Consider the following 27,416-nt stretch of genomic DNA (forward strand, 5'->3'; position numbering starts at 1 on the left):
TTAAAACATCGCACTATGTGTATCGGATCTGAAGCAAAACAGTAGAGTCATCTATCGGATATATTTTAACTACAAAATAACCTAATATAAATTATCATTTAGAAGAATCATAAACATTTTTATATTAAAGTATGGTTATTTCATCGAAATTCTTGTCTTATAAAATATGGCAAAATCTGTTCCTCGTAAAAGTGATAAGTACGCTTTATTATATTCGAAATATCATTATATATTTACAAGTTTTATATATAATCATTTATTATATTAATATTTAACGAACTGTATTAAATGTAGTTATTATTATTACTAATATATGTATTATCAATTCGTATACATATTATTATGCTAATATTTTCAGGCAAAGAAGCAAAAGCTTCTTCATCCTTTGCACATGCACTAAAACAAGAAACAATATCTAAAAATGATGACTCTCAAACTGAAACGCAACAGTTATCTGATTCAACTATGCAACAGTCATCTGATTCAACTATGCAACAGTCATCTGATTCAACTATGCAACAGTCATCTGATTCAACATCTTTGTTGAACCATAGATTTATTTATCCAGAGTTTTTACCAGATCCAAATCCATTATATCGTAACAGCTTAAGAGAAAAATTGGAGCGTATTGACATGTTAGCTAGAAGGTCTGTTATAAGCATTCCTGAATTTTATGTTGGCTCTATATTAGCTGTAACTTATTCAGAGCCACATGCACCTGAAAAAGTAAATAGATTTGTTGGTATATGCATACTAAGAGAAGGATCTGGATTAAGAGCTTCATTCATCTTAAGGAATGTAGTGGATTCAGAAGGTATAGAAGTACGCTATAATTTATATGATCCAGCTCTTCAGAAGATTGAATGTTTGAAGTAGGTAAAAATTATTTATTTTAAATCATATATTTCTAGCAAATAAGATATATGTGAAAATTTAAAGTTGAATTTTCATGTTTGCAGATTAGAGAAAAGATTGGATAATGAGTTACTTTATCTCAGAGATGCACCACTTGAGTATAGTACATTTCCATTTGACATGGAAAAAGAACTATCATATGCAACATCTGTTCCAGTGAATAAAATTAAAATTCCTCTTAAAGAACAGAAATGGTTGGAAAAATGGGAACGTAAAAATTTAAAAGGAGTAAAAGACTTAATTGTTAGTGAAAAACATCAAATAAAGGCTAAAGCTGCTGCTAAACCATGGGAGAAATATGATTTAATGAAACGTTACAGGTAAAATTTAATACTATTAATAATGTATGATTTATAATTTGTCATTCTAAAGTATTATATATTTTTATTTATGTAATTTTAATACTTTATTAGGGAAAGTATTCCAAGTGAAGAACAAATTGAAATATTTTCTGAACTACAAATGGAACTCAATCATTTAGAAATAAAGAAGAAAATACTGAAACATAAACGTACATTTAAGAGGCCAAAGAAACAAATATAAATCATTTTTTTTTTTGGAGTTAATAAAGATTTGTTAATAAAGATTTGTTTTCTCAATTGCATATACATTAAAAAAATTCGGTTGTGTGCTACTTTTTGATACATTAGATGAATTGCATTTATGTGTAGACTATATTCTATATGTAGTACATAAAAAATATAATTAAAAAATTGTTTTAATGATAAGTTTTGTGTTTTATTAGGAAGTGAAAAATATACAATAGAAATTATAAAATTTCAATGATTACACATCATTCTTCAAATATTCTTGTTTGTTGTACAAGGGATCAATTATTTTTTGTGTATTATGTTATCCAAATGAACAGAGAGAAGATAAATATGCGAACATGAAATTAACTAGTTAATAATGCCACATTAATTTCTTTAACCATTTTAATGCGATATAGCATTTTTATAAGGTGTTCCTTAGCCAGTGGAGACGTTGAGTACCATACTGGACTATCTGGTACACAACTTCTTTCAGGTAATAAATAGAACACATCATTACGAGTCTTTACGCTTTCTGGGCTAAAATAGTAATAAGATATTTTAACCATATACACTAATATTTTTTAGAAAATTTAATTTTAGTAATGGAATTAACATACCACTTGGATAAGTAAAATTCGTACAATTTGACTGGACATCTCAATGGATTTTCTTCATTCTCTTGTTGCTCATATACTTTTTTCTTACGTGAATTGCCTTCTAGAAAAAAAGTCATAAACTTATAATATTTTTATACTTCAACTTATGAGTATCAATGATTTAATACCAACCCAGTGCCGATTGCGGCGGGTAGAAACGGAGAAGGACGTTTCTAGATCCTGGAACTTTTCCTGTTGTTGCAGTAGGTTGTGCGGCAGGATTGCGTTTCCAATGTTTCATGATATGAGAAAATGATAACTGCATATGCTCTTCTACTGTCTAAAAGATTTTATTTATCTCTAAACTTTTAATGCAAATTTTTATTTCTAGAAATATGTTTTAATCTTTTTAATGTAAATATGAATGCAAAAGTAATTTTCACGTACCACGAGATTAAAGTGTTTGGTGTTAAAGAACATAAGAGTGCTTAAGAGGACGTGAGGAGAATGAGCACCTAATTGTTTACACTCCCATAAATGTTCTTCCTCGACTCTCGTAACAATATATTCTACGAAAAATGCACACTTCAGTGCAACTTTCATAAACCAATACGAAAATAAATTTACTTACGTGCATCATTATAAAGAACAGAAAACTTTTTTGCAACTTCATTTAAACAGTCCGTAAATTTTTCATAATATGTATCCGTAAAAATGTTGTCTATTCTATTATTTTCGAATAAATACTGCTGTATTCCTACAATATAAAATAATGATAAAAGACTAACTTTTTTCCAATCAATATGTTTGATTAGTACATTTTAATTAAATTTACCTAAACAAAGATAATATATTGTGTCAGGAGCATATTCTGTGCCATTTGGTTTTCTAACTTCTTTCACAAAAAGACACAATGAGTAATTCAATTCATCTGCCGTGAGTTGTAAAAGATCTGTTTTAAACAATTTCATTTTTCTCATTGATGTATTTTGTTTTTCTAGTTCAGCATTTTTTGCAACTACCTGTTTTTAATAAATTAATAATTCTTAACAGTTGTTTTTAATTAGAAATAAAATCATAATATGTTGAATTACCCATTGTCTCCACGCATTTACTCCGAAAGTATATTTGAGTGCCATATTAGCATCTGGTTTTTCTATGGGTTCTATAATTCTTGGTTGAGGTGGTGGTTGAGGTTCAGGTGGTGGCATCAAAGGCATATCGTTCGCAGCAGATATACGCCTTCCTCGTTTATTTGGAGTCGATCGTGGTTTATACGGTACCATTCGTTTTCTTCCACGAGAAGCAACAATCAATCGTTCTGATTGAACTAAATGTTCAAAAAAAAAAGGGGTTTAATCATTATACTATCTGCTTGATAAATTCAAATCATGCAGTTACAATACATAATTTAAGGTTTCTTTATTACCATCATTTTCCATAGTTGTATCAGACTGTGCCGGCGTTTGTGTAGCCGTAATTGTGTTTGGAGTTAAAGCAGCTTCTAAATCAACAGCTGGCTCGTCTAATTCTCCAGTTGCCATTTTTAGAGCCATTTGTAACATATCATCACCAAATGTGTTACTGGAATCAACTCCTTCTGGACTAAAACCTCCAGTGTGCGTATGATCACGATCACCACCATCTTCATCTCTATAAAAAGGGATAAAGTACTTGCTAAATGAAACATTACATCCTACAAAAATTATTAATTACTCATCTTTATTTTGTAATTATGATTGACAATAGTTGTATAAATTTACCTATCATCTGCAGAATCCGAATCACTCTCATTAGTTTTTTTCTCTGTTGCTACCATTTCTGCCATCATAAGAAGTTCAGCTTCAAATGGATCTGCTGGTATTTTTTCCTGTATTCTTTTAATATCTTTAAATATCCCCTTAGCACTATTTCTTGTTGTGGGTATAAAAATAGGGACAGGAATTGGTAATGGAAATGGTAATGGAACTGGAAAAGGCATACTATACATGTGCATTGGATATGGAACATAAATTGGAACTGGTATTGGAACAATCGCTTGTTGAACTTCATCTGTTTGTGTAGCTTTTGTACAAGGATGTGGACGTACAGAAACTCCTTTCGTATGCATTGCTGGCTTACACTGTGTAGTTTTATTGTGAATTTGGACCGGACTCGGTGGCCTCGTTATAATGTGTTGCTTATAAATTACTTGCGGTGCCTGATTTTGACTGATAGCAGCTGAAGGTATTACCATGTTATTTACACTGTTTTGTTGCGTCGTTGGACTGGATTGTCCATTTCCCATTGCGGCTAAACTTGTTACAGAAGAAATGACTGGCATGTTCTTTTTATTTTGTATATCACTAGCTTTCTGATTGTTTGAATTCGTGCTTCTATGAGGTAATGTCCTTTTAGGCATACCAGTAGGTACAGGATCGTCGCCTGCTGGTATTGTGATTGGTGATTTAGTATATTGAGCTTGAAAATTCATTACACAATTATACGAACAAAAATTTCGTATCGTTGCATCTGACATTGTTAAGTGATACTGTGCCTGAGAAAACTCTCTACAGAAGTCACAATTTATTCGTTTCGCCGAAACCGCGTTGATCGAAACCTATATGCAATTGGAAATAAAGTTAGTTTTATTTTGTTTTTTTTTTTTATTAATACATGAACAATTCATACCTGGTATAGTGTTAAACAATTTAAACTGCACATCATCATCACTTGACCTGTCTTCAGCTCCTTTTTGATCATGTCAAAATTATACTTTTTTACCTTGCACCAATTACAAGGGACAATTTTCCTATTTGTAATAATAAATATATTTAAACAAGTTTTAGAACAAAATGTATGAGCCTCGTTTTCATAAAACACAACGGAACTTTTTTTATGAGGTAATTCAAAAAATTTCTTGCAAGTAGAACATTGATCAGGGTCAACTTTTTTTACAAATTTAAATGCTGCAAAACATGGTTCACTGCAAATAGCTACTGGACCAAATCTGTCTACTTGAACCTCACAGTGAACAACCTTCTCCTGTTACAAAGAATGCAATTTTAATTTAGAATCTTTCTATGTTTCATATTGGAAGTACAATAAATATGAAAAAGAAAAATATTCTCTTACTTCTTGACAAACACTGCAACATTTTTTTTCCATATTTGGAGGTTCAACAGAACTCATTTTTGAATATTTTTCCATACAATCTTGTGTACAGAAATCTTTAAATTGTCCTTTGTCACCAACTGGTGCAAGGAAACCTTCTGCGCTAGAACTTATATCTTTTTGACAATATGTGCAAACCTTTAATCCTTTTTTAAACTCTTCCAAACATGTAGAACAACAAAATTGTCTAACATCATAGCCAAATCGTACACAATATTTGCCTAAACTCACTGCCTGCACTGAACCATTGCAATTTCTACAGTAACTACCATATTTCGTTTGAAATTTACCTAAACACTCCTCGTTACAAAATTCCATAGTTTCCCAAGAGAGATTACGTTCATCACCAAGTTCAACAATTAGCAAACAGTTTGCACAACGTTTCTCTCTCTTAGAATTAACTCCATCACTGGGTATATCCACTGCCCTGTTATTAGCAGCTTTGAATAATGCCTTACAAGTTTTGGAACAAACATTATAGGTATCAAAACCAATTTTCACTTTAATTTTGCACGATCTTTCTTCATTGCATTGTTTGCAAATTTCTTTACTTGTAATTTCTTCGATTTCAGAATTTTTTGACTCTTCATCAATATTAATAACATCTGCAGTTGTCGGTACAAGATTATTGATTGAATCTTTTTCTTTTTGAACATTTTCAACATCTTTTGAACTATTTTCATCTCCAATTTTTGTTTCCTTTACATTTTGCTGTAGGTCTTTATTAGTATTGGTATTTAATTCACTATCTTGACAACTTTGTATGACTTTATCTTGTTCCCGATTAATTTCAGGCAAAGATTTGTTACTACTAGAGTTTGACTTTTCTGTCTGTCCAGGGATTATCACTTTCATACTATCTGGAATAATACATAATTCATCATCTTGTCCTGGTAACACATTAGACTGTTCTTCAGTGTCCAGTGGTGTTATTTCATCAAGAGCTTTTTGTATTCTATCATTACATTTTTCAGTTGATCCTGCAACTTCTGTTTTATTTAAATTTTCATTTCCTTCTATCTCAGCCGAACTTTCATTGCAATTCTTGTCAACATTTTGCATTGCATTTAAAGACTCCATTGTATTAATAGAAATATTTTTGTTTTCTTTGTTATCTTTAATATTATTACTAAAATTGCTCTCTCTAGCATTTACAATATCCTGTAGATTGTCGGCCTGGCTACATAATTTAGAAAAACCTACATCGGTTTCATTGAGATCATCAGTATCCATTGGTTCAACATTTTCAGCATTAAGAGTATCTCCACCAAAAGGGTCTTCAGCATCCATAGACTGATTTTCAATTTGTGCATCTCCATGTTTCTCTTGAGAGAACTGTACAAATTCTGTATTCTCTGGTTCCACTATATTTTTTTCTGACATATCTTTATCACAATCTTCCAATATCGCTTCTGAATCAGTCTTTTTATTATTCGAATTATCTCTTTCATCTATAGGCAATTGCACTTTGTCTGGCTGAGGATTGCTTTCAGTATTGTTATCAATTTCTTTTCTTGTTAAGTTTAAATTGCACGTATCATCTATATTGATACTTTTTGAACTTTGCATTTCCATTTCTTCTGATAGATCTTTTGAATTTTTATGAGATTCTATACATTCTTCTGCATTTGCACTATTCAATAAATTGGTTGCATCATTTTTTTCTACAATGCTAGATATTGATGCTGATTCTGAACTATCTTCCTGCAAAACAGTTTTTGTAACATTTTCATGTAAACTTTCTGACTGTAGATCATTATTGTCTATTGATGTAGCATTTACATTGCTTTCTTGCAAAGTTAAATTGTTCGTTTGTGAGTTACTTTCTTGTGAAATATTTTCTTGAGATGATTTAGTATTTGATACTTCTATACTTTCTGAATTTTCATTGGACAGTCTTTGTTGTATTTCGTTCACTTCACCAATTATTTTTGCACTCATTTGACATGTATCAGCAACTATTTTATCTGTTTTGAGAAATGTTGGTTCTTCTAGCATTTCACCTGTATTAACATTCATTTCTTTATTTTGATTAATTGAACTTTTAACTTTTTCTTCATTTTCTATAAGTGAATCCTGTTTAGTTTTATCTGTTGATAATTCTATATCAATTTTTGGATCCATATTCAGTCATATGCTTAAATGTGTTTACATATATCTAAAACAAAAATATAAAACAATATTGAAAAGATATATTTCTAAAATAATTTGAAATGTGTAACAAAAATTTCTTTAATTTAACAAAAAAGAATTATCAACTATAAACAAATATAATATCTTATTTAGTTAACATACATAAATGGTGTAAGTTCATTTTAAATGATATAAACAAATATTTAAACTCAGTATGAGGAATACATAGAACATAAAAATACGATAAATTAATTACAGCTCAAATGAAAATACCAGATCACAAGAAGAAACAATAAAACATTTCCCAAAAACAATTGACACTACATTTTTTCCATCAGTAAATTGATCACTGTATGGAAAATTGAGGTTATCGCAAAAAGTAGCTTCGCTTCGCCATGTTGCATTTTATACTTGTGATTTAATCAAGCTGACAGTAAAGGCAAAACATAAATAAAGGGAGATAGAGAAAGACTGTATTTGCATTTCTTAATAATTGATGGTAATATCTCATGAACATAGAAGAAGCCAATCGATACAATTTATTGGTTCAAAACGAAACATTGCGCACAGTTTGAAATTTTATATCGGTCAAGAGCACCGACGTATATTTGAAACCATGCAACACTCTTAAGTTTTAAAATACAGAGAAATAAATATCACCTTTTAATCTCAATGCTAAACAGCACTTAGTCTCACAATTTTTTAAATTAAAATTATAAATCTGTACTCATCGTCGAAACATAACAGCCGTGGCGGCAATCTGCATACACTACCAACATATGATCATAATCTCTTATTTGGATCAAACTAAATAAAGCCGCATTCTCACACAACTACACCGTCAATAGTATTTTGTCTTTTACTAGTTTTTAATATATAATATAAATGTATTCAAAATAAGTGCAACGAGCGATAAAACGTCATAATAACGAATTTGATAATGTTATTATATCTTCATTTTATTATGCTAAAAAAATTGATAATACTACGTTTGTAGAAATTTTAATTAACTACATTTTTTTTTTATATTATATATATTTATTACTTATATATACATTAATTTGTATTGCACATATTCAACAAAATATAAAAAACGGATTTACTCTATCCATAATAAGAACTATGTATATAGAATAAATGATAACAATAAAGTAATTGATAACTCAAGTAATGTTAATGATAAATTTAAAGAAATATCGTTTTAATTAGCTGAGGTTTAACTGAAAATGTTTAAATTACTTTTTAGTATACGGTTTTAGTATATGTATTAAAAAATTTGAGCTTTATTAAATTATATTTATCGTTCGAATCAAACAATTTATATTCTCCTTTCTATAATGGAAATATTATTAAACTATGCAACAAAGTCCAGAGATTACGACAAAAATATCTTAATAGTAATTGTAAGAATACAAAACAGTGTAATAATTTAGATTGAGTTTAACGAGTAAACTTTCCATAATTGAATATTTTCATTTTATTTTTTATTTAAAATGAAAGAGATGAAATTTGTGATTGAATTCGTTGATTTTGTAAATTATTTTTGAAGCGTTAAAAGTTTTGAGCGCATGCTCCCATTTGTATGTTTGGTCAAATGTGAATTTGCCTCTGTTGTTAGTTAGTTTAATCGTGACGTATATGCGTGCTATCGTGCGTAAAGTTGACGAATTATATAGTAGGTGTGAAATATTTGTCAATAGCGAATAAAAACTAAGAGTACGCATATAAGATTGAGAAGTTCGCACAATAGGAAAAGTGTGTGGAGCGACGACGAAAGTGTGAGAAAAGAACAGGAAGGTAGGGAGGAAGTTAGTGTGTAATAGGTGTTTTTTTTTTTACGATTTTTGAGAGATCCTGCAAAGAGATACTTGTTGGGTAGATCTCGTGTTACAGCACGAAGTATCGTGCAACTTCGTGTGTACGTTTATTTGGATAAATTGGCGCTGCGTTTCATTCTGCTAAAACAAAAGGGAGTGTACGCGACCCTTTGAGGACGCGTTGTCGATCATTGTTACAGTGGAACCTTTAGAAAATGGCCGACAATTCGACACAGAGCGTTGTTTGCCGGTAAGGAACTGTCTTGTTGTCGTTTTCCAGTGTGTTTCGGTGATAACACAAAATTGACAAAAGGACGAAAAGCACGTCCCTCCTTAGAAGGATATTTCTTACCGTGTCAACAAATTACACTATGCAAATATAAATATGTCTTAGATTACGTGTATTTCCATTATCTTTTTTTAACGAATTTTAATTCAACTTAACTATGTTGATCGAACAAAAATTGTGCACACTGAAAAATAATTTACCTACTATGTTTTGTTAGAAAAATATATGTTGTACGTTATACGTAAATTATGTATATAAAACATTTCTTAAATTAAATATTATGAAATATGTATTTCAACATTTCTTAAAGGAACCTTTTTTATTACAATATTAAATAATATTTGAAGTTTAACACATTTACTCTTATATATTTCTTTTAATTGTTTCAAAGATCTGATGCAAAAATATTTAAAGAATACTCTGATGAATAATTTTGTTGTATGTAATACATAAGTTTTAATTTTTATTCACATTATCAATACATTGATATGCATATGTATAAAAAATGCCTGTAAAATCATATACAATAGATTATATTAAAAGTTACTAAGTTTAAGTAATAATGTTCAATATTTAAGAAGTCTGTTTTTTAGTATTAATAATTATTTTTCTTACGATTTTATTTTTTTGGTTGTAGTTATTTCAAAAATGGTATGTGCCGTGAAGGAAATAATTGCAGGTATCGCCATACCCAAGGAGATAGAATTGATGGAAGTACCAATGAAACATTAATATGTTCATCTGTCCCATCTGTTAACACAGTTTGTCGCTTTTTTAAGCATGGGATCTGTAAATTTGGGAACCAGTGCCATTTTCGTCATTCTATTGAAACTGTCTATAATAATATGGTGAATGTAAATTCAGTAGATAGTTCTTCATCTGAGCAACATGCTTCAAGTACTTCAACTTCGACAACAATAAAGAATGTGTATGTTGTCGTCAGATGACATTGTAGTTCAGCAAGATTTAAGTCGTAATACCATTTGCATATTACATTATACATTGTAATATGGTATATAAAAATATATGATACATATAATAATTAAGGCAATAGGAAGTATTTTGTATTAAAACATATTTATATCATTCTAGTGAGGTCCAAAAAGCTGAAGAATGGGTAAAAGCGCCCGAATTTGAGCCTTTATCCATTGCTGGTTCATCCTCTGCAAATGAAGCTTCCACTACTTCAGGAACATCTACAAGCTCTTTGCTGCCAATATCATATGCTCAAGCTTTAAATCCGTCTGCTCAGACATCCAGTCTGTCTTTAGAACCATTATGTCCATACGCAGTGACAACTGGAATTTGTAAAAAACGTAATTGTACATACTTACATGGGGATATTTGTGAATTGTGCAATTGTGCTGCACTTCACCCATATAATGAAGAACTTCGAAAGAAACATACATATGTAATTATGCATGTTATATTAATCAGTTATATCATTATGAATCAATATTTTAATTACTTGCATCTATTTTTTAGGCATGTGTTAAACAACATGAAATAGACATGGAGCTTTCTTTTGCTATTCAGCGTAGTAGAGAAAAGTCTTGTGGAGTTTGCTTTGAAATAGTAATGGAAAAGGCATCCGCAGAACAGAGATTTGGTATTTTACCAAATTGCAATCATTGCTTTTGTCTGAGTTGCATTAGAAAATGGAGAAAAGCTAAACAATTTGACAATAAAATTATTAGAGCTTGTCCAGAATGCCGTGTCAGCTCTGACTTTGTATGTCCAAGTATGTACTGGGTAGATACAAAAGAAGAAAAAGAAAAATTAATAATGGAGTACAAATGTGCATTAAGGTAGGATAAACAAATATAATAAGAGTGTTTAGTTACATTATGTTGTTTATTCTTTACAGCACCAAAGATTGTAAATATTTCAATAAGGGACATGGTACATGTCCTTTTGGTAATAAGTGCTTTTACCTACATGCACTTCCTGATGGCACTAAAACAGATGTTGGTCCACCTGTTCGTCAACGACGTAATGCCGACGGAGAAATTGATATCATTCAAGTAAGTTTAAAATTGCATTATATGTTGTATTTATCACTTGACAAGATATTCTATTTTTCTTTACTGTTAGATTTTGATGTTGTAGTCTTCGTCGCAATTACATAACCATTGTAAATATTCTTTTACAGCAATTGATTTTGTGGAATGTCCTGGACGAGAGAAATGACCGTTGGATCTATGATGTAGATCTTCCTAATATTAACTTTTTTTCAGATTCAGAAGATTCTGACTGGTCTGAATACGAATTTTCTTTTGAGTAATTGTATTAATTCAGTAATCATGCTGTTATCTGTATTATCTATCTCATCCACCACTTATGCGTGGTTTCAGTGGCTGAATAGACAAGTAGTTTATGAATTGTTTGAATGGTTATGGTTCAAAGGTGTCCTGGTTACATTGTGTGCTTCGCTTGGTGATGTTTACATGAAAAATGTGTAAATGACATCAGGTTGGTAATTAGAAAATAGCAGTAACAATGAGAAGATTACAGTCGCATGTACAATAATGACAAAGTTTTTAATACTACACTGTCACTTTGTAATCACCTTTTTTCGTGTATCTTGACCAATATTCTTACAATTAATACTCAATCATAAGAAGTATGCATCAAATCTATTACATCAGTGGTCCAAATTAATTCAATGAATAGAACGTATATCAAAATGTTTACGATACTCTTTTGCCAGCATATAAATTTCGTTTATTTGCAGCCCCACAATTCTTTTTTTCAACAAAACATAAATGGATAATAGTTTTGTTTAGCAATGCTAGATTCAGTAACAAAATGAATTTTCTTTATTTCTCTGAGCAGAATAAGTGTACTATTATTGTTCAAGTTTTTAAATGGAATTAATTTTATGAATACAATTGTTATTTTCATTAATTTTTGGCATTAAACTTAATGGTCAATTAAAAACTTATTGAATGAATTAGAAAGGTATTATCATTTTCCATACAACATAACTTTAGTTAGAAATAACTTTAACCTAGATGGGGTACTTATTCTGCAGAAAATGAAAACCAAGTCTGACTTTTATTATATTTACTTGTTACTTGACTTGGCAAATAAAGAAGAATTCATGGGAAACAGTGTTTGATTTATATGTTGCAAGAAATAGTAAACTGTTATTTGTAATATTCAGCGTGTAACATCTATTTGATTATCAGTAATTCATATCGAAGATACAATTAACGAGTTTCGTCCTACCTCCTGTTCCAGCTCTGTGAACATTTAAAAAATTTTCTTAAATTATTCAACTGTATAGTGTTAGTCTTTAATTAATAGTTTTAAGATATCCGTGATAAATGCGCAAATCGAATGTATCTTGTAATATGTATGTCTGTGTGGTGGTATGAAAATTCGGTTGAATGTGTGTAACGTTAAATACAACAAAAGGAAATGATTTTTGATGAAAATGCATTAACAGATTTCAGATTAAAAAAAAAAAAATAAATGAAAATTATATTACAAATAATAGGTAAACTAAACCCGTTTAGCCATCAGGTATTTCACGTTTATGATGGACGAACTGCGGCACTGACTCAGCGATTTTTAACAACATTTTACTTCAATGTTCACAAAATGAGAGTAATATTATAGTTATAACCGTAATATTTTCCGCTTGATACATATAAATACGAACTATGACCTAAAATTGTTTAGGATTGATAACTACGAGCCTGACTCGTACTAGTGCGTTTTGGTTCAAGTCATGCACTATGAATTTGACTTTTAGCACGTTTTGGTTCAGGTCATGCACGAGTCTGACTCGAAGTTTAAGCTGAATGGGTTAAAGCAGTTTGTGATTTTTATCACTTAATTTTTACATTTTATTATTTATTATATTTAGACATTTTCGACTACTACTCTTTCAGAAACAATGATTCAGTTATAAAAGACAAATAATTATTTGTACTGCTGAATGAAGGCAATCAGAGCTTCATAAACAGAAATAAAAACCAAAGAATATGGTATAAAGTTTTTCAATAGAATTATTTTATAACAATGGTTTTCTAAGGTATTAAGGAATTGCCTTGAACGAGTATTAGAGTATAAAATTGTTTCAAAATGTTTTGTGTGTATAAACATTTTACAGATTCAGTTTATTGTTATTGTTAACGCTGTTACAAAAATATTTAAATATTCAATATTGTGCGCATGGTAAATATTTATTTTGGATTTTTATTTTAATGTTGGCAGCTGAGGGTGTGTTATCATTTACACATTTTACCATAATTTGTTTAAAATGGTTAAAGCAAAGTACTATTCATAAGTATCTTCTATATTGTGCGTTTACTTTTAGTCAAAATTTTATCATCGACCGATAAATGTTGAGACAGTTTATGTTTGAGCGTTAACAATAAGAATGACAAGAAAGCTATGTATTTATCAACACTGGGTATTGCAACTACTTTTAAATTCTGCTTTGTATTACTTTCGTAGACATATTTTTCATTTAGTACATCATAAAAAAAGAAGTAATTATACCGAGTGCCAAGGAGTCTGATTGCAAGTTTTCAATGTTAACTTATTTTAGTTATAAAGAGGGTAAATGAAATGTTTTGTTCGTGAAACAAGTTACGTGTATATGTATTTGTGAGTGCAGAATGTATGAAATTAGAATTTTTATATTAAGCAATATGGTGTATAATTGCGTATGATTGTATGAGTCATAAACTTTTGAGATCCAATTGCTTGAGCGATATTAGATATAGAAAATGCATTTTAGGTGTAATTGACCTTGACTTTTACTTCCTACTATATCGACGAATCTTTTATATAAGATTCGAGTTATTATATAATTAAAAAATTTAATTCTCGTTTCGTTACATTGTTTTTATTAAATTTCTTTAATATGCATATGTTCTAGGAAACAAAGGAAAGAATGACATTATGTAGAGAAATGTTGTTTATTTTATGGTTCACTATACGTAGATGCTCTATTTTGAAAAAATAATATTTTTAGCTTATCTGATTCGTCGATGCACTCATGTCTTTCAGATTTTAAATTTGCCCCAAGTTAGGGTAACGTTAGAATAAATGAGTGTCCGTTATTATAAGACAAGACACTAGAATTAAGAACCTTTTTATCGGTTTCTCGTCACAAAGATCAACGTCTTCACGATGCTGAATGTACAGCAAAGTTAACAACTTTACGTTAGTTGGTATTGCTGTTTAAACGTCGAATTTGGTACGGTATTTAAAAAATTAACATCCATGACTGCGTACAAGCTGATAAAGATAAATTTGAAAGATAAGTATTTTTTAAAAGGATCTAATGAATTTTTTAAAGTATTTAAAACGAGTCTGTAAAATAATTTTACGGCAACATCCTTTTTTAATCGGAGTAAGATATTTTAAATAAATGAGAGCTTTTCGGAGTAAATAACTAACAAATACAATTTTGTTGACGAGCTTAATTATAAATGCTGCTTATAGTGGCAGCGATGGTTTTTGTGACGGGCCACTGCCCAATGTAATGTGTCTTTTAATCTCAGTGTAAATTTTTAGGAAGTTATGAGTTAAGGAGATTATAAATTAAGCATAACAGTATAATTTCATTGTACTATTGCGAAGATGCGAAATCATTGCTAAGTATCCGTGTGCTCCGCGTAATTAGAATCATTACTAAGTATAAAAAATTTATAACGCTGTTACAGTTTCTATAATTCGTCTTGTGCGTAACGAATCTCTGTTTTCATTTTCGATACTTTTTCGTCTTTCGCGGTACAGATATATAAAAGATGTAAAGCATTTTTGGAAAAGTAATAATTGTTGAACTTCGTGATTATGATCGCAATAGGTATATACATTTTTCGGAAGCATCGCGACGATCATTCTCTTGCTCGAGCGTTGAGTAGTACGTTTATAGTCATTAATTTGTATATTAGTAAAGCTCAATGATAAAAATAAGTGATATCTATATTGGCTTCAATTTCATTTCTTACAATGATATATTTTTGTTATTGGAAGTAGATTAATAAAAAAAAAGTAGACTGTGAGTCTATGTACAGAGACAAATATTTCTAAATTTATCTCTTGTTGCAAGTATCCTTTCATACAAAAAGGGTGACTTTTTTCATTTTGAAAGTAGATGTAAAACTTTTACATAACAATACACATTTGTTTCTTTTATATTTAAACAAAGCAATAGGGCAACAGTAGGGGTAGGTTTATATCAATCGATCGTTTATTTATTTTTAACAAATGTACTGTAACATCTTAGAGGATTAACTACACTGTGAAACATTTATTTCTGTTGCGAGTCCAGATTGTTGAGCTTATTTTAAACGGTAATTTGAGTTTACAGTACCTCTAACTTTGGAGACGAATTCATATCTGTGTAGGTGTTCAACTTAAAACGGAAATAAAGAAAACACCTTAAGAAGAATGTACTAAATACAACTTCATTAGATTAATATATTCAAAACATATATAGATTCCATCTAAATAAATACAAAACATTCTCAACCAAAGCATTGCAAAGCATTATTCGAGTCAAAGGTACTCAAAATTAATGGAGTTTTATGTACTCTTATGTCTTACTGTAAACATTGTGCAGAACACTTACTTAAAAAAGAAAGAAAACAGACACATATCTCTATGAATATATAATTATATACTGAAATATATAATTCAAAAAATCATTCCTTACCAATAATACTTAATTTATGTATCTTTTATTTTCTGGTATTTATCATTTTACTATTCTTATTATTTCGCTTTAAACGTACTTTTAACACTCGAAAGAAGTCTTTAATGTGTATAGTAAATGTACTATAAAATCAATTATAAAAATATTTACTCGTACTCTATTATGTTGTGAATCAAAGCAATCATTGTAACGAAACAGTTTGCTCCCTGGCAAATTTATCTTGACTGATCGCGATCATCAGTCACGTACGCAGCATAACGTGTAATGTACAAAAGTCTTCCAGTCTGTTTTTAAATCACTAAATTGCTAGCTCAGCTTTTGTACAACTAGTTTTCTTTAGTATTTTCGCTCATTACAAGTTAAACGTTTGTATACGTTTTATCTACAATCTCTCCTTGTATAATTTTGATAACAATTTTAATTAAAATAAGGCACTACTCAGGTCTCAATATTAATGCAGTAGATTTTTAAAACAATCTGGAATGCCAATGAGTCAAACTTTGTAAAAAGAGTTGCACCTTTTACTTTAAATATATGAAAATACAATTTTTATAATCCCAACTAAAACAAAAAATACAAGGACACCAAGTATTTGTCGTTATTGTTTCACAATATTTCTAACTATGAAATTCCTTAAAACGCAATCGCTATGTTGTGTAGTAGGAAATTATTTCAGTCAATATATCGCATTTCAATCTGTTGTAATAAGAACAGATTACGAATATTTCCTCAGATAGGTCCAGCCTATCTTATCTATTTCACGTTGGTTTCCTTACATTCTCCGTATTTCATGTAAAAACAAAAAATTATCTCAATGATGCTAGATAAGGCTGACAGGTCATTCGTTGAACAGGCTGATAAATTCTTTTTTGAACAGAACCAGCAACTGATCCATTATGTACGGTATTCAAAAGATCGGATTCTCCGTGCAGATCCGCATTTGTTCCAGTATAATATGTCCCTCGAGAATCATCCTGCGCTTCGTTTGAAGTATTTTGTCCGTTTATTTCGTTTCTCTTACGAAATTTGGTAGAGTATTTATAAAAGTCGGACATCTCAAAGGGTTTTGTAACTTCCCTGTATGGTTGATATTTTCCAGCTTGAACGATCGTGCAATTTTGGGACGATCCCAATCTAATTGTCTCTTCGTTTGTCTCTTGAGATGACTTTGACTCAGCTGGAATTTCAAGCACTTTTTTTCGTGTTTGTTCGTAACGAGTAGATGACAACGGTTGCAACTGTTGCTCGTTTTCGGATGTCATTATGTCGGTTTTACGATGGTTCATCAAAGGTATATAATTACTCTTCCCATCTTCGCCATTATTAGCATTAGATGTTTTAGAGCACGCAGGAACACTAGACTGATAATGAATATTCTTATGCGACGTTACTAAACCCAGATCTAATCCAGGACTTGTGCCGGAATCCAAGGAGGTTTCGTACCATTCTTTTTCTCTTCCTTTGCGGCTAACGTTATCCGTTGTGTCCTTGCCATCGTGCAGTTCGTGCAAATGATTTGAATGCCATTTTTCTACGCTACCCAATGATTGCGTGCGAAGTAACATTTTATTATTCGTAGATGATTGTTCAGCCAAGGGAAGCAAATGAACAGAAGCATTCTGATGAGGTGTGATGCAAGGTGAATTTTTATTGCATCCTATAGATACCGTACGATATCGCGGCTGTACATCAGCCCCTATAACAGTATGTTGTACTACATTACGCTTCCTTCGATCCAGGCTACCGAATCTATCTGTAACTGGTTGATCATCCGTACACCAGACAATTTCATCTTCGTGTCGCATCCAATAACCCGACGGTAATTGTGTTTCACTGGGTGAATCGGTGTATCGCAAATTTTTACTTCCACCGGAATCACGGTCTCGTCTTAGCAAAGATTGTGGTTGAGAGTTATTTTTATGATATACTGGAAATTCTGGTATGTGCATGTAATGTAACGTACGAAAGTCTCTTTCGTAATACTCCTGACCGGATCTTCGCTGAATATCATTGTCCAAGTGTTTGTACTCGGTGTACTGTTGATAATTATGGGTTTTTTCTTGCAATTGTTGTTGTTGAAGTTGACGACATCGTATTTGTCGTTCTTCCTCGGTATATGTATTTGGTAGAGGACGATACGTACGTTCGCTCTCCTGATAGTGATTCTGAGTGCGTGAACCACCGCTTCCATGAGAATATGTTCGTGTACGATATTGGTCAGGTAATATGTAAACATTTTGATTATCGTTATGATCGTGTTCTATTATTTTGACATTTTGTCGTTGATCGGTTATCGTGGGACAATAAGCACTGACGTGATTGTGATTACAAGTATTAGGTATGAGTATTTGTTCATCGTATCCATGTCCAGGATACATATTACACTTGTCTTCTGAACCTAATGGACTTAAGCTTATCCCACCTTCTTGAAGCAAGCCTCTTGTGACTTTTGAATTTGCATCATTTGCTACAAAAAAAGAAATTTAAAATGACATTAGAAAAACAAAATCCTTTGTTATAAAGTATAAGTCATTGCAGTACCTGTACCATTTAATGGTGGTCGAGGTTTTTTTGTTCTATGCTTCACATTTGTGTACAAATGTGGCTGATTATTATAAACTGTAGAATGTTGGAGTTGAGTTGCATAATGAGTCTTGCTACGACCCTGCCGTATAAAATTTAACCGTGCCTCTAGTTCTTGGACTCTGCGCTGACTTTGTTGATAAACTAGCCTGTGTTTACGACGTACTGCCTTGCTCTCTGTGGGATCATTCACAATTCCTAAGGCAGCCTCTACTATACCAATCTGCACTTGTCGTTCTAATTCTAAGGCAGACTCCTCCTACACAAGGAAGAAAATAATTTTTATATCTTATTGCACAATACGTTCAAATAGATAAGTTAACAATTTACATATTTATAAAACATACAACTTCATTTGTTTTCAGTTTGTTAATTAAATTCTGTGGATATGTAAATGCTGTTCCAACTCTTCTTCGAAATACTGGTGGGCTTTCTCCAACCTCCAATGGGATCTCTGGTGGCAAAACACCAGTTAATTCTGCTTCTTCGACACATAAGTTTTTAAGTTCATTATTTTTTTGAGTTAACTTTTCCTGCAGTGCTTCCCGACGTTGGCGAAGCCATTGCAATCTTGTAGACAGTGAATCTTCCGCCAAAGATCCAGGGCTACCTTCGTTCCCTGCCATCACTAAAAATAAAGATTCATTTGTAGTCAATAAGGTGAAGTTTCCATTGAGTGATACAATGAACTTGAGATTTTTGCAGATATTATCATTATTTACTCACCCATATTCTTGGCGAGGTATAACGATTCTATTCGCTACACGTATTTTAACGTTTATATAATCAAGATGTATCTCGCATGCTTAAAAATATTGACACTGACACGTTTAGTAACTGATACACAGTATGATATATGAAGTTCCGTTGACTTGTTTCAATCAGAACAATTTTCTTTAAAATGTTATTTTTCGTCATTTTCAAACCCTTCTATGTTACAAGCTGTATAAAACTCGATAAGAGTTGTTAGTAGGTTAACTGCTAGGGTTACATGTTTTTGATATCACAGCGCGATAGTTAATTTCACAATTTAACTCATCAATTCTAATAGAAAATCACATAGTAAAAAACATTTATGCGTTAAACAAATACTTAATCATATATTTCTCGATAGATGTGCGACAAACACGACCAAAGATATTGAATAATGACGCGATCATCTTCCTCGTAAAGTTGCCATTTTAAATTGTATAGTCTGTGGGGTGACTCGATATAACTGGACTTTATGTTCTGTTTAGAAAACTATCATATAAATGTCTATTAGAATTAATGTAAATTTAATTTTTGAATGCGAATTTGCATGGCAGTTGCTTTATTTTCCGTTTCAAAACAGTAATTTTAATCGAGTTAAAACATCGCCAAGATTAGACTAGTGGAGGTGCGGCTAAACAAGCGTATACTTTTTTTGAGGAATTACACCAACCACTAATGATTTTCATTGTTCAGTAAAGTCTGACACTTTATATGTTTCAAAATTCATGTTAAGTGTATATAAAATATAAGTTAGAACGATTTGAAGAGTTTAAAAACATATAAAATTGCAAACGTAAAATTATTAAATTGATGTTTACATTATCATTGATATCTTCATTTTAAAAATGTTCTTTTAGTTATAATTAGTTTTTTTCAGATTCTGCACTCCGTAATTTTGCAAAGTACGTGCTTACATTAAATACGTTCAAATATTTTACATTATAAATACGCCGTAACAGTAATTTGTAAATTTGATCCGTGTATACTAGAAAATTTTTGGTCAATTTAAACATTAACATGGTCAGTGGTTTAAAAATTGAATGCTCCTTTTCATCATGGTATCCACAATTTTATAAAAATTCTTTGAAAGCTATTATTCTTCATATTCCTAACGAAGTACTCGAGTATTTAGAGCACGATGCATTTCTATTACCTGCTGAAGTAACAAATGATGTGTTAGAGAATGCTGAATGGACAGATGGGTCTCCGGTAGTGAACGAAGAGGTAGATTTAAAGTAGTACATATGTAGAAATTTCTTACTACTTTGCCTAAAGTGAATGAGAAATATGTCATTGTTTTTAGCATTCATTGGAACATCAACCAACATTTCCAGAATTTAGTCAAAAAATTCAAGATGTCATAGATGACTATGGTGCAGTTTTTGTTAAGAGTAATTGGAGTTCACCTTTGGTATGTCAATTTTATGATTTCTGTCGTAGGATATTTATTTTCTTTGTACGTGTCTATTTTTAGGATGCAACTTGGGTAGCTCCAACTAAAACTCTTAAGTGCAAAACCTTAGAAGAGGTATATTTATTACTAAAGAGTTCCGATAGAATTATGAGAGATTTAAATAATATTAGAAATTATGTGAATTACGAATCTCCTTTGAAGGCTTGTCTTATTCTAAAGCAGTGGCAAGATATCAATCCCTGTACTGAATTTCGATGTTTTGTTTTAGAAAATGAACTTATAGGTAATAAACTGTCTCATAGTTGTTATGTAATTTATTTATCCAATTAGATTATTATTTTAACTTTTTTATAGCGATTAGTCAACGAGATATATCACAGTACTACAGCCACAATGAATCAGAAAAGTATAATATACAAATAGATATCAAAAGCTTATTTATGGAACACATTAAAGACAAGTTTCCATTGAATAACTGTAAGTGAACAAATCTGTACTTTATATTAAATTGTTGTAAAGTTACGGTTAAAGCTCAAATTTTTGCATGTTAGATTCGTTCGATGTTATACGCTATAAGAAAGAAAAAGTGAAGATAGTTGACTTTGGTCCTTTGGATGAATCTGCTACCAAAGGAACTCTTTTTACGTACAAAGAATTACAAAATCAAATAAACGATACACCAGAATTTCGATTTATTGGTGAGGAGATTGGTATACAACCGAAACCTCCCAATCATTTTTGTATTCCACTAGAAATAAATGAATTTTTTCAATCAAATGAGAATTCCACGTTCCTTGATATCATACAGCAAGTAAGTGTAATTTCTTTTAATTTCGTTAACGTGTATTCATTAACGTAAAGTCCATGATTTTTCATGTTCTTAATTTCAGGAAGTAGAAAATCAACGAAAAGAATACGAAAGCACCAATGCCGATGTTTCAGATAATGTTTGATGTGTATGAAAAGAAATTTGTTTATACGCGTAATAGATAGCTTCGATATCCTTTGTACGCATGTACGAAAGACACGAGTACATTCGTATGCATAAAACAAACTGTGTATTTTTAATATTTTAATTTGGTATTATCTTTCATGTTTTAGTCGAAGAAACTTTTTGTTTTGTGAAAAACAGTTTTCTTACCTTTGAATTAGTATTAGATCCGCTAAAAGTGCCAAAAACGAATAAATAAATAACAAACGAATGAATAAATATATACTTCGAGAACACATTTAAATACAGAACTTTCACTTTTATTCTGCCAGACCCTCTTCTATCATTACATTACATAAAACGATTAAAGGCTATCCTACCGCTTAAAAGAATTATGATAATATTGCAATATTTTTTCGAGCCATCGGCCTTACCGAGCGACGTCCCTTATATAGAAAATATGTCTTGTTTATGTACAATATGCAATCCTTAATACTTCAATTTGAAAAAGGATTCTCGATATATGTACCTCCGGACAAGTTAATACGCTGTACAGTCATATCCACGGAGCATTTCTTCGTCTTTTCCCTCGCCATCGATAAAAATCAACGAGATCGAGCGATTATTTCTGTTAATTCGTGTTAATATTTCATGTTTCTCTTTCCCTCGCATAATTAGATACGCATAGCTACTTGATATCAGATTTTTGTAACTGTGAATGGAATTAACACTTTTTTTCCTCTTATGTTTTTCTTCTTTCTTTTACATTCTTTAGGGTTATTAGTATTCAGATATTCGAATATACAATTATCGAAGTACTATTTTCGTTAGTAATTAAAAAATAAAAAAAAAAAACCAATTGGTCTTTTATTCATTAAAAGTCAAGAGAAGCATTGTATCCGTCTGAAAAGTATAATTAAAAATGGTCGATTAAAAATATTTCTGAAACACCTTTTTATTGCTTGGAATTGATTAAAATGTTAATTCAAAAATCTTCTGTTCAATACATTCGACTTTCGAATTCACTCGTAACGTACATTTGTGCATTCGAGTATTTGAACATCCAATTACCCATAAGCCCGAGTAGCGTCTTCGCTTCTTTTTCCGATCCGAATTTACGATCGTTGAAAATTCAACTGGATCTTGAAACGAGAATACAATGATTAAATTTGTGTATTCGGGGGGGGGGATAAATAATTTAATGTCAATCGCAATGAAATGTACTTGTGACTGTTGAAAAATATTCAGTGATCGAATCAAACGAACCTGTCGTTAATGGCATCCATAAAATATGGTACTGCGATCAAGCAATTTTTCCTAAATTTTTTCAATTTCGATCGTTAAACTCGTACTACGTGGTTTGGTTCGTTGCACCCGTTTGTTCGCAGTAGAACGATTTTTACAGTCAAAATTTCCTATAATTTCGATTCACGATGTGCGTTTCATAGAATGAATTTTGTTGAAATAACGTGGTCTGCAGCGGTCATTGGGGGTTATAAAAGATTAATACGGAGAGAACTACAAAGGTTGCAATTTTATGCGCGATTTTTTCGCTTAACGTTCGTCAAATATTTACATACAAATGCCGGCGGTGCGTGTATTTACATGTAAAACATCGAATCCACGTTAAACGTATGCATGATGCGTTTGGACCGAACCGTGCGGCCCTTCGCCGAAGAAACATCTTCCGACCGGTTGCGTATCTCGAAAATATGTATCATTAAACGCTTTATATTTAATTACAGTGCATATGTATAACGGTATTTGTTTAGAAAAGAAATGTTCCCTTCGATCGTGTGTATGTCTGTATGTACGTGTGTGTGTGTGCGTGCGAGCGTGTGCGCGCACATGTGTGGATGGGCGTGTGTATGTGTGTTTCTTTATACTGTATTCATTTAAATGTATATACAGAGAAGCGGATCATTCGAATGTTGTTTCGTTCTTTTTTTTCTCGGACATGACTGTACCGGTGTCTATTATTTTATATTCTTATCTTTCTTTAACAACTCTATTCTCGGTTTATCCGGCTTCCCTTTTCTTCATCGTTTTCCTAAGTTTATTTAATCTCTCGATCTTCAACTGATTTGTGCTAAACGACAATACGTATCCTTAATCAATGTACGTTTTGCAGTGCACGGCCATTTCTTTCAAAAACGTTCTCTCTCTCTCTCTCTCTCTCTCTCTCTCTCTCTCTCTCTCTCTCCTCTCTCCCATTTTTTCTCTCCCCCTCCCTCCATGTTTTACGTTTTTTGCATAATTTTATTTTCTCGTCTACAATCAATGTTCTCGCATTGCTCGTTTCGCGGATATCAAAGTGACGCGGCGGCAACATCGTCCTCTCGAATACTGGTATGTAGTAAAGGGATCTTTCGAGTGAGAAAAAACAGTAGTTTTAACAAACGATACGTTACGATACAAAAACTCTTAATTTTAACGGCCAGTGTAAACTCTTCGTCATTTTTTTTTTTTTTTTTTTTATTCTGACTCTGTCTATATTTCTCCCACTCTCCCTTTTGTTTATTTTTTCCCTCTTCTCTTTATTTTTTAAGTACCTGAAAAGCTCTCGGCTTTGGAAAACTTCGCTTGTCCTCTTAAGCGTTTCTTCTAGATTTTCATCGTTTCTCCTTAATTAAGTTCCACACACGAGTTGTTTTTACGAAGACTACAGTTACCCCTCTATTATAAATGCGGTTGGTACGACTAAAGGTGGCAAAAAAGGCCAGGCTATCACCGACAACCGAATACTCATCAAACACTCTCTCCCTCACACTCTCTCTGTCTCTTGCGCTCGCTTGCTTTGCTCTAACGTATAAGCTACATATAACGTTTTCTTGTCCACCCCCATCAAAAAATACGTATTATTATCTTGGTGCAACGCCCCTTCAAAATTTACATCTACACACAGATGCATTTCTTCTAAATGTCTCCGTCTGTCCGTCTGTCTCTTTGTCCGTATAATAGCTAGATGCGGAACGTTTATTTCATTCGCTTTCTTCTTCTCTTCTCTTCGTCGGTTCCGGTTTCTTTTTTTTTTCTCTCCTTACCTCGGTTTAAATGTACAGGAAGATAAGAGCTTAATTTTAGACAATAGCGATAACTCGGTTTCTTTCTCGTCGATTCGCGCACCGCTGAATACTCGTCGGATTGCTTCAAAGCGAGGTCGAGACGGCCCATTGAATAACTTGGTGAAAAGTGGGGACTCGAGGAAGTTGAGGTACAACGCTATTTACAAAGAGGCGTTACGCGAATATAGCGAGTCTCGTAATTCGTGGCGCGACCCGAGAAGAGAACGATTGGAAAATAAGTAGGAAACGTGGAATTGAATTTTTTTCGCGCAAAATCTCATTTTCGAAAGAAGCACAAAAAAAAAAAAGAAAATAATAACGATCGCCCCCTGTTCGTCGGTTTTCGTTTTTTGTATTGTTTCTGGACAAGGAATCGCCTCTTTGTTGGTACCACGGATTACGGGACACCTTATAGAGAATAGGAGACAATGAAACTACGAAAAACAAGCGAATTCGGTAGACGCGCGACTAGACATCCCTAAGTGAAACGTTTTGGAATCATGGCTTTAGAGAAATTTCGTTTTTGCATCTATTATCGCTGCAATGAGAAACGAAAGAAATATGTATATTACGCGTTAATGTCAAAGGTGCCTTTAATCTTTCGAGGCTCGAATCTTCGTAACACCTGATCACGAATTGTCTATGTCCCAGCGTCCATGACACCTTGTTAGCGTAACTCCAGATGAAATGGTTTCTTTTTTTTTTTTCTCTTCGTGGATCGTTCGAGCAACAGCGGGCGATTTCTTTAACTAATATGCATTGTAGAAATTTCTATTGATAAACGCGACGAGAACTACGAGAAAGATGATCGACACGTGCACGAGGTAGAGTTTTACTAATCGTCGTCGACAGAATGGAAAAACGAAAATAAAGATATCTACCTTACATTAATACGTTCAAAGTGAAGCAATCGAACTAATACAATTTGCATCCGTTTACAAGAAAGACAATACAATATAATGCATCTCTCCATTACCTTTTTCTCTTTTTCGCTCTTGCCTTCTTTTTTTTTTTTTCGTTATCTCGCGTAGTTTTCTTTTTTTCCCTCTTAAACGGAGTCACTTTGGTTCATATTACGAAAGGAGACAATTCACAGGAACATTACTTTTCAACATTCTTAACTCTTAGCTTTTGCGTCGGAGATAATATATGTATAATACGCGCGTCGACTAACGAATTCTAGCCGTTTATACGTGAGAAATTTCGAATAAATCACTCCACGACCAAGGCGCGAAAGAAACGTACACAAGTTCATCAGTGTTTCCATAGCTTAATCGCACAACCTTTACAAGTGTTTCTTTTTCTGTTTTTTTTTTCTTTTTCGTTTTGTTTCATTTGTTTATAATTTATAATAAATTGCAGGCATTCTCACGCGTCACGACAGCACACCGAAGATGATATAAACCTGTCATTCTGAAATAAAGGTGAAGCGATTTTGTACTAAAGTGCAGCGATATAATATTATACCTTTAATGAATTATCTACGTAATGTACAGATTTTTGGGTACTTTTTTTTACATGCACCGTGACAAGGTATGGTCGGCCCGTACGACAGAAAACTGATTTTAATTATATATTTATATATACTTCCTCGTTTTCTCTATGTCCTCCCTCCATTCGTCTCGATATCCTCTAATTTCTTCGCCCTGTTTCTCGCTTCTATCGATCGTTCGTTTAATCTCCCGCCGACTCCTCCGATTGAAGGTAATGACACTACAATTTACAAGGATCGTCCCTAATTATAAAGTTTAAGGTTCTATGTTATCGAGAAGCGTTACGCGGAAAGGCAAATGTTCAATGCGTGTCTTACTACGTTAATTCGCCGAACCAGATCTATAGATTATTTTGTCTACTCAGTCTGACCACACCGTGTAAGAACGTGGAATAGTATCGTTATGATAGATACAGTAGACAGAATTATAAATTCAGGCTCTTTAGTCTGCGAGAGGTCTATCAACAACCGGATATACATTCTATTTTATTTTTACCGTTTCTCATTCACACTTTCTTTCTCTCTCTCTCTCTCTCGCTCTCTCCCTCTCGAACACGCCTAATCCTCACCACGAAACCTTATCTCTTGACTAGATTGCGTCTCTAATATTCTCAACGATTTAATCTAAGTCTGCCATTCATTATAATCTGCACCTTACATCTACGTATCATAGTAACATCTAGTGGTAAAAGGATGATCTATTCTCGCCGAGAACCCCGCTACTGATCGTTCGTTCTCTCTCACACCAGCGAAACGAATTATCGAGTGTTCGATTTATATTTGCGGAGAATTTGTCTCGCGAGTTAGTAATCATTTGCTTATGCAGGGGTAGAGGCACACCGAGTCACGGATATACCATAAAAGTTTCTCTTGCCCAACAACTTTTCCGCGTTTGCTGATACATATGTACAAGAAGCTTGTTATCTCTATGGATCGTCGTACGATCCAAGCGAACCCCAAACGAAAATCCACCTTCTCGGTTCGGTTCTAGCTTCGTCCGTCGATGCAGAGGCCACGAGGGCATGTTCGATCGCCCGAAATCTTCTTCTCCTTCTCCTCTTCT

At 32.2% G+C, this 27,416-nt stretch overlaps 5 protein-coding genes across 10 annotated transcripts; 3 read left to right on the top strand and 2 right to left on the bottom strand.

Annotated features, from left to right (window-relative positions):
- The first annotated feature begins 43 nt into the window (after positions 1 to 43).
- Positions 44 to 1,501, top strand: Mrpl19 (mitochondrial ribosomal protein L19). The gene is made up of 4 exons (XM_076319571.1): positions 44 to 198; positions 359 to 872; positions 960 to 1,235; positions 1,329 to 1,501. Exons 1-4 carry the CDS (start codon positions 132 to 134, stop codon positions 1,456 to 1,458), a joined length of 987 nt encoding a protein of 328 aa, XP_076175686.1. The 5' UTR covers positions 44 to 131; the 3' UTR covers positions 1,459 to 1,501.
- Positions 1,502 to 1,637: 136 nt separating this feature from the next.
- Positions 1,638 to 8,105, bottom strand: Woc (zinc finger protein without children). The gene is made up of 12 exons (XM_076319557.1): positions 7,991 to 8,105; positions 5,159 to 7,355; positions 4,715 to 5,068; positions 3,808 to 4,643; positions 3,474 to 3,697; positions 3,139 to 3,374; positions 2,880 to 3,066; positions 2,676 to 2,801; positions 2,492 to 2,613; positions 2,237 to 2,384; positions 2,066 to 2,165; positions 1,638 to 1,985 (listed from the first exon to the last, which is right to left on the bottom strand). The coding sequence occupies exons 2-12, from the start codon at positions 7,319 to 7,321 to the stop codon at positions 1,811 to 1,813; spliced, it is 4,671 nt and encodes a 1,556-aa protein (XP_076175672.1). The 5' UTR covers positions 7,322 to 7,355; positions 7,991 to 8,105; the 3' UTR covers positions 1,638 to 1,810.
- Positions 8,106 to 8,965: 860 nt separating this feature from the next.
- On the top strand, positions 8,966 to 14,285 carry LOC143150945 (putative E3 ubiquitin-protein ligase makorin-1). Of its 3 annotated transcripts, XM_076319565.1 has the most exons (7): positions 8,966 to 9,127; positions 9,210 to 9,397; positions 10,074 to 10,364; positions 10,529 to 10,847; positions 10,922 to 11,244; positions 11,304 to 11,460; positions 11,589 to 14,285. In XM_076319565.1, exons 2-7 carry the CDS (start codon positions 9,363 to 9,365, stop codon positions 11,718 to 11,720), a joined length of 1,257 nt encoding a protein of 418 aa, XP_076175680.1. In that variant the 5' UTR covers positions 8,966 to 9,127; positions 9,210 to 9,362; the 3' UTR covers positions 11,721 to 14,285. The 3 variants fall into 3 exon arrangements, with proteins under 3 accessions (XP_076175680.1, XP_076175682.1, XP_076175681.1); XM_076319567.1 differs by having other exon boundaries at positions 8,966 to 9,397; positions 10,922 to 11,177; XM_076319566.1 differs by lacking the exon at positions 9,210 to 9,397.
- Positions 14,286 to 15,628: 1,343 nt separating this feature from the next.
- Positions 15,629 to 19,881, bottom strand: Sstn (stepping stone). 2 transcript variants are annotated; one of them, XM_076319559.1, is made up of 4 exons: positions 19,425 to 19,881; positions 19,046 to 19,326; positions 18,663 to 18,957; positions 15,629 to 18,582 (listed from the first exon to the last, which is right to left on the bottom strand). In XM_076319559.1, the coding sequence occupies exons 1-4, from the start codon at positions 19,426 to 19,428 to the stop codon at positions 16,922 to 16,924; spliced, it is 2,241 nt and encodes a 746-aa protein (XP_076175674.1). In that variant the 5' UTR covers positions 19,429 to 19,881; the 3' UTR covers positions 15,629 to 16,921. The 2 variants fall into 2 exon arrangements, with proteins under 2 accessions (XP_076175674.1, XP_076175673.1); XM_076319558.1 differs by having other exon boundaries at positions 18,657 to 18,957.
- Positions 19,644 to 22,094, top strand: LOC143150949 (translation initiation factor eIF2 assembly protein). 3 transcript variants are annotated; one of them, XM_076319574.1, is made up of 7 exons: positions 19,644 to 20,353; positions 20,441 to 20,675; positions 20,755 to 20,862; positions 20,926 to 21,148; positions 21,220 to 21,342; positions 21,417 to 21,676; positions 21,756 to 22,094. In XM_076319574.1, exons 2-7 carry the CDS (start codon positions 20,469 to 20,471, stop codon positions 21,816 to 21,818), a joined length of 984 nt encoding a protein of 327 aa, XP_076175689.1. In that variant the 5' UTR covers positions 19,644 to 20,353; positions 20,441 to 20,468; the 3' UTR covers positions 21,819 to 22,094. The 3 variants fall into 3 exon arrangements, with proteins under 3 accessions (XP_076175689.1, XP_076175687.1, XP_076175688.1); XM_076319572.1 differs by having other exon boundaries at positions 19,646 to 20,244; positions 20,329 to 20,675; XM_076319573.1 differs by having other exon boundaries at positions 19,646 to 20,076; positions 20,329 to 20,675.
- The last annotated feature ends 5,322 nt before the right edge of the window (positions 22,095 to 27,416 follow it).

The sequence above is a fragment of the Ptiloglossa arizonensis genome, chromosome 9 (assembly GCF_051014685.1).
Source record: "Ptiloglossa arizonensis isolate GNS036 chromosome 9, iyPtiAriz1_principal, whole genome shotgun sequence".
NCBI lineage: Eukaryota > Metazoa > Arthropoda > Insecta > Hymenoptera > Colletidae > Ptiloglossa > Ptiloglossa arizonensis.

Bases quoted from the DNA above. Each gene is read 5' to 3' on its own strand.
- Sstn (XM_076319558.1), bottom strand. The intron at 18,958-19,045 runs GTATGTTTTATA...TTCCTTGTGTAG, and splicing joins AACTGAAAACAAATGAAGTT to GAGGAGTCTGCCTTAGAATT. The intron at 18,583-18,656 runs GTACTGCAATGA...CTTTTTTTGTAG, and splicing joins ACCACCATTAAATGGTACAG to CAAATGATGCAAATTCAAAA.
- LOC143150945 (XM_076319565.1), top strand. From the start codon at position 9,363: ATGGCCGACAATTCGACACAGAGCGTTGTTTGCCG. The intron at 10,365-10,528 runs GTATGTTGTCGT...ATATCATTCTAG, and splicing joins TCGACAACAATAAAGAATGT to TGAGGTCCAAAAAGCTGAAG. The intron at 11,461-11,588 runs GTAAGTTTAAAA...ATTCTTTTACAG, and splicing joins GAGAAATTGATATCATTCAA to CAATTGATTTTGTGGAATGT.
- LOC143150949 (XM_076319574.1), top strand. From the start codon at position 20,469: ATGGTCAGTGGTTTAAAAATTGAATGCTCCTTTTCATCATGGTATCCA. The intron at 20,863-20,925 runs GTATGTCAATTT...GTCTATTTTTAG, and splicing joins GTAATTGGAGTTCACCTTTG to GATGCAACTTGGGTAGCTCC. The intron at 21,149-21,219 runs GTAATAAACTGT...ACTTTTTTATAG, and splicing joins TTTAGAAAATGAACTTATAG to CGATTAGTCAACGAGATATA.
- Mrpl19 (XM_076319571.1), top strand. From the start codon at position 132: ATGGTTATTTCATCGAAATTCTTGTCTTATAAAATATGGCAAAATCTG. The intron at 873-959 runs GTAGGTAAAAAT...TCATGTTTGCAG, and splicing joins CAGAAGATTGAATGTTTGAA to ATTAGAGAAAAGATTGGATA. The intron at 1,236-1,328 runs GTAAAATTTAAT...ATACTTTATTAG, and splicing joins GATTTAATGAAACGTTACAG to GGAAAGTATTCCAAGTGAAG.
- Woc (XM_076319557.1), bottom strand. From the start codon at position 7,321: ATGGATCCAAAAATTGATATAGAATTATCAACAGATAAAACTAAACAG. The intron at 5,069-5,158 runs GTAAGAGAATAT...TCTTTGTAACAG, and splicing joins GTTGCAGTGTTTGTCAAGAA to GAGAAGGTTGTTCACTGTGA. The intron at 2,166-2,236 runs GTTGGTATTAAA...CTTTTTTTCTAG, and splicing joins CCCGCCGCAATCGGCACTGG to AAGGCAATTCACGTAAGAAA.